The sequence below is a fragment of the Gadus chalcogrammus genome, chromosome 1 (assembly GCF_026213295.1).
Source record: "Gadus chalcogrammus isolate NIFS_2021 chromosome 1, NIFS_Gcha_1.0, whole genome shotgun sequence".
Lineage (NCBI taxonomy): Eukaryota > Metazoa > Chordata > Actinopteri > Gadiformes > Gadidae > Gadus > Gadus chalcogrammus.
In genome coordinates, this window is record NC_079412.1 from 25,138,536 (window position 1) to 25,144,611 (window position 6,076).

General features: G+C 48.6%; 1 protein-coding gene across 1 annotated transcript in view; it reads right to left on the reverse strand.

The window, feature by feature from the left end:
* Window positions 1-250: 250 nt before the first annotated feature.
* Window positions 251-6,076, reverse strand: part of LOC130388325 (cytosolic acyl coenzyme A thioester hydrolase-like) — a 16,222-nt gene continuing 10,396 nt past the window's right edge. Inside the window, exons 4-7 of the mRNA XM_056597790.1 lie at window positions 2,217-2,308; window positions 1,465-1,579; window positions 1,044-1,058; window positions 251-691 (exon numbers count right to left, since the gene is read on the reverse strand). Of these exons, the coding sequence (XP_056453765.1) occupies window positions 498-691; window positions 1,044-1,058; window positions 1,465-1,579; window positions 2,217-2,308 (416 nt within the window). The 3' untranslated portion in view covers window positions 251-497. The remainder of the gene's footprint in view (window positions 692-1,043; window positions 1,059-1,464; window positions 1,580-2,216; window positions 2,309-6,076) is intronic.

The window sequence follows — 6,076 nt, forward strand, 5'->3', positions numbered from 1 at the left end:
TGTGTGTGTGTGTGTGTGTGTGTGTGTGTGTGTGTGTGTGTGTGTGTGTGTGTGTGTGTGTGTGTGTGTGTGTGTGTGTGTGTGTGGGTGTGTGTGTGTATGTGCGTGTGTGTGTGTGTGTGTGTGTGTGTGCGTGTGTGTGTATGTATTTATATGTGCCTGTCTGTGTGTATGTATATGTGTGTGTGAGTGTGTGTTTGTTATTATATGTGCGTGTATGTTTGTATCCATAGATGCGTGCATGTGAGTGTTATACTAACATGAGTCTTCAAGTCTTTATAAGAGTATTCAAGGTACAGACTGAATTTGCATTTCCTTAGGCTAGTGTAGATGTAAGGGTGCTTCACCCTCGGTCGGAAGATCCTGGGTTTGATCCCCAACGTCCGCAGACTAACCTGTATGCATCCTGTGAATGCCCCTTAACTACCAGCTGAACCACAGCAATGGATCTGAATTCCCTTTAAGTTGCATTGGATAAAATGACAAAATTGTAAACCTCAGGGGGATTTGAATGTGTCTCTTAAGGATGCCTTCATGATAAATGTCCCTTCTGTAGTAAAGGGCTGTTCTCCCTCCCCTAGGGGGTAGGGATGGTTGGGCTCACCTCCGTGGACGAAGTCGTTCATCATGCAGTCGTTAGGTCCCACCAGATGGATCAGGCTGGATTGGCTGAATCCAACAGTGTGGATCTCTGCACACACACACACACACACACACACATACACAAACACTAAAGTTACAAATCAACCTTAACAAATATAAAAAGTGTGTGTGTGTTTGTGTGTGTACCCTTGTGCTTACAGTATGTGTGCGCACATTAGCGTGTGTGCGTGTGGATGTGCGCACGTTAGTGTGTATGTATGCGCGTGCATGTGTTCACATGTGTGCAAGAGAGACAGAGGGCGAGAGATGGAGAGCGAGAGAGCAAGACAACATTCACAATGCCGTCAAAGGATGGTAATGGTATTGTGAATGCTGTAATGAGGCGAACAGGGGCAGGGCTGCACACTGACACATACTCACAGTGCTCCCAGGAAACTTACCCTTCATTGGTCTCTCTGACGCACGCGATGGGAAGGGTTAAGAATCAAACCACAGTAATCAGCACAAGAACAGTGTGAATCACACACACCTCAAATCAGATCAAACAACACTGAACTAGGGGCTGATTACGTTAACATGGATTGCATTTTATGATTGAATTACATTCAAAAACATTAACTCCTAACGAATCGGGGATAAAATCTGTAAATAAATCAGAGACTCCTTGGTTTGTAGGTCCCAAGCTACATTCATCGTGATACTAGATGATGATTTCTGTGTGTTGATTGAAACCAGCTCTCAATTCAATTAATAGGCGAAACGATTGACACGGATTTCATGCATGCGTGCGTGCGTGCATGCGTGTGTGCGTGCGCAACTGCGCATGCATCTGCGTGCATGTGTGTGTGTGCATTGCAGTACCTGGCTTGGAGGCTGGCGGGGGGACCTCCTCGTTGCGCTCCGTGGTGTTCTGCCTGACCGTCCTCTGGACCTCATGTCTCTTCCTACCCGCCTCCTCCTGCTCCGGGCTGGTGTACTGGAGCCAAGGTACACTTCAGTTAGGCCTTTAGCTGTCGCTCAGCTTGCTTGGAGCTCAGGGTAAAATAAGCTGATTTGACTTCTTGTCAAAGGATCTTGACAGGGGCATGTCTACGTTCTCATTTAATTGAACTGAAAAGTGATGTAACGGGGGGGGGGGGGGGGGGGGGTGGTTATAACTGTAGCATTTTTCCAGCTGTGTGGTTGATAATTCAGCATTGAGCCAGAGCTTGGGAGTTCTGGTACAGGGCATTAAGGAGCAGGTAGGAGTAAGACAGTACAGAGAAAGGGTCTTAAGGAGCAGGCAGGGGATAGACAATACAGAGAGAGAGAGAGCATTAAGGAGCAGGTAGGAGTAAGACAGTACAGAGAAAGGGTCTTAAGGAGCAGGTAGGGGTTAGACAATACAGAGACAGGGTTTTAAGGAGCTAGTAGGGGATAGACAGTACAGAGAGAGAGCATAAAGGAGCAGGTAGGGGTTAGACAGTACAGAGAAAGGGTCTTAAGGAGCAGGTAGGGGACTCCTAGTTTGAGAACCCCTGCAATAGACCATCCTGCCTCCTAAAAAGGATGCAACGCCAAGAACACACTTCTAATCCCCTAATCCTGCCCCCAAACAGGAAGTAGACGGATACCTTGATGGGCGGGACGTCCAGGATCTTATCCACGTTCTTCAGGGAGCAGGGAACGTACCACAGGGCCGCCTTGTTTGTCAGCTTCTTGGAACCTGCAGCCACAGGGAACACAACAAGGTCCTGGTTTATTTACAGCGAGGGCCAATAATCCCGTGGTGAGGGTGTTGCCACTCACCACTCACCAGCAAATCACCAACCCCCATCCCCCAATGACCGTCATGCAACAACAGACGAATATCAGAACGTACGAACGAAAGCACAATACAGGCCAGTTATGGAAATGTGGACGCATTACGAAACCAGTCAAGGGTACGACTGCACAATTCTGAAATGTTTCTAACCCAATTTAAAGATGAAATGAGGCTGAATTATGCTAAATTGTGATGGAGAAAATCACATCACGCAGCATCAAGAAGCACAAAACACAAGTTGTCAGATACAGCGAGAGGTAATAAAGTCCTGGTCGGATATATGAGGCAACTTTATTGACACAACACAGTTTACGGTACAAAAACTCTATATAAGAATACTACTGAGTACACAGTGTCTTAATTGATACTTTCTTCCTCAACATTTACTTACCCCTTTTTCAGTACCCACTGTGCTGTGCAGAAACAGTATGCTAATGTATTAGCACACCACGCAGATAATAATAATAATACATTTAATTTAGATAATGTGTGATTGAAATGAAGTACTCCACATCCACATCGATACACAGCCTCCCCTTCCGCAGAAATTATAGTCCATCAAATACATTATTTGGCTGTGGGAGCTGTTTTTGTGTCCGCATCTATCAAGATCACCGGTGCACTGATGTAATGGGATATTGTGAGCAATGGAGTCCTCGGCAGCGTTCTGACAGTAAACAGTGTCTACAGAGTGTGTTTTCTAAATCATAATGTCATGTATTTCACACTATTTATAACCCTTCAGACATTTTTGTGTCGGGCTCATATACTCAGCTGGGAGTGGTTTCGTGGAGTTCTAGAAAGTTCTCAGTTTTCTGTCGATCTGGAGACAGAAAATAACGAATTCCACATCTGAGGATCGAGGTGGAGGGGGTTGTCATAGCGATGTCTTCTCTCTTCTACCTACACTTTCTTCCACTTTATTTGCTTGGTAGCGGCAGGGGCCATTTTGAAGTGGTGTTGTTTTATGGGGGGGGGGGGATAATGAGAAAGGTTAGGGAGGTCAGAGCTGAACAATAGATCAAGTCTCCCTTGACTTACAAACAATCTTATTAAAAGTCTGATGCTGTCTGTTGCACTTCTAAAATCTCCCGGCTTCCTGCCGACATTCTGTTGCAATAATTTCACATCATCACAGTCGTCATAACAACTCGGCGTCCCTTCTTCCTTCCCTTCACCTCGGTGGGGCCAAAATGGCAGCAGGGGACAACACAAGCCCTCCTCCTGCACTCACTTCCTCCCTCAGGAACAGGTGGCCCTGCAAAGACACGGGGGCTCGAATTCAGCTACAGGGGGCCGCAAAGAGCACCGCACCCAGCGGGGACCCCAGGGTGGAGATCAGGAGAGAGAGAGACACAGAGTCAGAACCAGCAGAGAGAGACACCGAGTCAGAACCAGGAGAGAGAGACACAGAGTCAGAACCAGGAGAGAGAGACACCGAGTCATAACCCGGAGAGAGAGACACCGAGTCAGAACCAGGAGAGAGAGACACAGAGTCAGAACCAGGAGAGAGAGAGACACAGAGCCAGAACCAGGAGAGAGAGACACCGAGTCAGAACCAGGAGAGAGAGACACAGAGTCAGAACCAGGAGAGAGAGACACCGAGTCAGAACCCGGAGAGAGAGAGACACAGAGCCAGAACCAGGAGAGAGAGACACCGAGTCAGAACCAGGAGAGAGAGACACAGAGTCAGAACCAGGAGAGAGAGACACAGAGTCAGAACCAGGAGAGAGAGAGACACCGAGTCATAACCAGGAGAGAGAGGAGACACAGAGTCAGAACCAGGAGAGAGAGACACCGAGTCAGAACCAGGAGAGAGAGACACCGAGTCATAACCAGGAGAGAGAGAGACACCGAGTCAGAACCAGGAGAGAGAGACAGCCGAGTCAGAACCAGGAGAGAGAGAGACACCGAGTCAGAACCAGGAGAGAGAGAGAGACAGAGTCAGAACCAGGAGAGAGAGACACCGAGTCAGAACCAGGAGAGAGAGAGAGACAGAGTCAGAACCAGGAGAGAGAGACACCGAGTCATAACCCGGAGAGAGAGAGACACAGAGCCAGAACCAGGAGAGAGAGACACCGAGTCAGAACCATGAGAGAGAGACACAGAGTCAGAACCAGGAGAGAGAGACACAGAGTCAGAACCAGGAGAGAGAGACACAGAGTCAGAACCAGGAGAGAGAGAGACACCGAGTCATAACCAGGAGAGAGAGAGACACCCAGTCAGAACCAGGAGAGAGAGAGACAGAGTCAGAACCAGGAGAGAGAGAGACAGAGTCAGAACCAGGAGAGAGAGAGACACCGAGTCAGAACCAGGAGAGAGAGAGACAGAGTCAGAACCAGGAGAGAGAGAGACACCGAGTCAGAACCAGGAGAGAGAGACACAGAGTCATAACCAGGAGAGAGAGACACCGAGTCAGAACCAGGAGAGCGAGCGGCGGTGGCTTACGGGAGGGCGGCTTATGGGGAACGGCAGCATTAGCATTTTACGCCCGAGCGAGAGCGCCTGGCGGCGGTCAGGCAACGTTGCCATGCCGACCGCACTCTCTTTATAGCTCGCCGGCTCCCAAACGTATCGGCACGCAGGAAGTGGGGAACAGGGAGGCGTGTGGAGCCGCTCGCTGTGTGGTTACCTACATCACCATACAGACGGAGGCATGTATGGTTGAGCGCGTGTGTGTGAGTGCGTGTCTGCATGTGTCCGTGTGTTTGTAAGTGTGTAAGCGTGCAAGTGCGTGCTGCACAACCATTTCATTGTTAAGCCCAGTTCAGACCAAAGATTCACCTTGCAACGGCTTGCAACTCGCAACTCCTTGCGACGAGACGGGCTGAGACGTTCTAAAACTGGGCCGTTCACACTGGCTGCAACGCGCTGCAACGGGCTGCGACGCTAGGTGGTTTCCCTAGCAACTGTGAACGCTCTGGCACAGCTGAGAGCCGCAACAGCATCATTTGCGTAGGTTAGGTTAGATTAGTTAGGTTTGCGATTAGTTAGGTTTGCAATTAGTTTTATTTTTATTTTGTTTTAAAGTAGGCTCGAGTTACTGTGTTTTGTCATTCTCCGGATATCGGATATTTCAATCTGACATTTTTATGCTGGAGTGGAAAGTACGCTACCGGGACGGAGTAAGGCCGTGACGTACAAGTTGTTCTGTGCTGTGATTGGCTGAAGACAAATAGTTAAATCGCCACGTTCTAAAACAGGACCTTGCGATTTGACATGTTCAATCTCTGGCAACTCCTTGCGGCTCCTTGCAACTCCTTGCAACGACCTGGTCACACCGCCCTTGAGACGTTCTAAAACTGTCTCGTTGCAAGCCGTTGCAAGGTGAATCTTTGGTCTGAACTGGGCTTTAGCCGCGACTTTCTCTCTCCAATCAGAGGAGCGAGGCACCTTTGGGGTTTGGATTTTCAAAATACCAGGGCATTAGTCAATAGAGCCAATTATAAAGCACCCTTATTGCATTGGCATTCATTGCACCGTAAATACAGGCGTAGCTTCATGATGCTTTTACTCGCCTTCTAAAGAGAACAGGGAGAGTCATCCTGAGACTCCCTCGGTGTAATAAAACAGCATGGACGTCAGCCTGCCAAGATGTCCACTAAACCTCTTGATGCGTGACTTTAATCTGCAATCTCAATATCTTGGCCAGCGTTGAGTGTGTTAGTG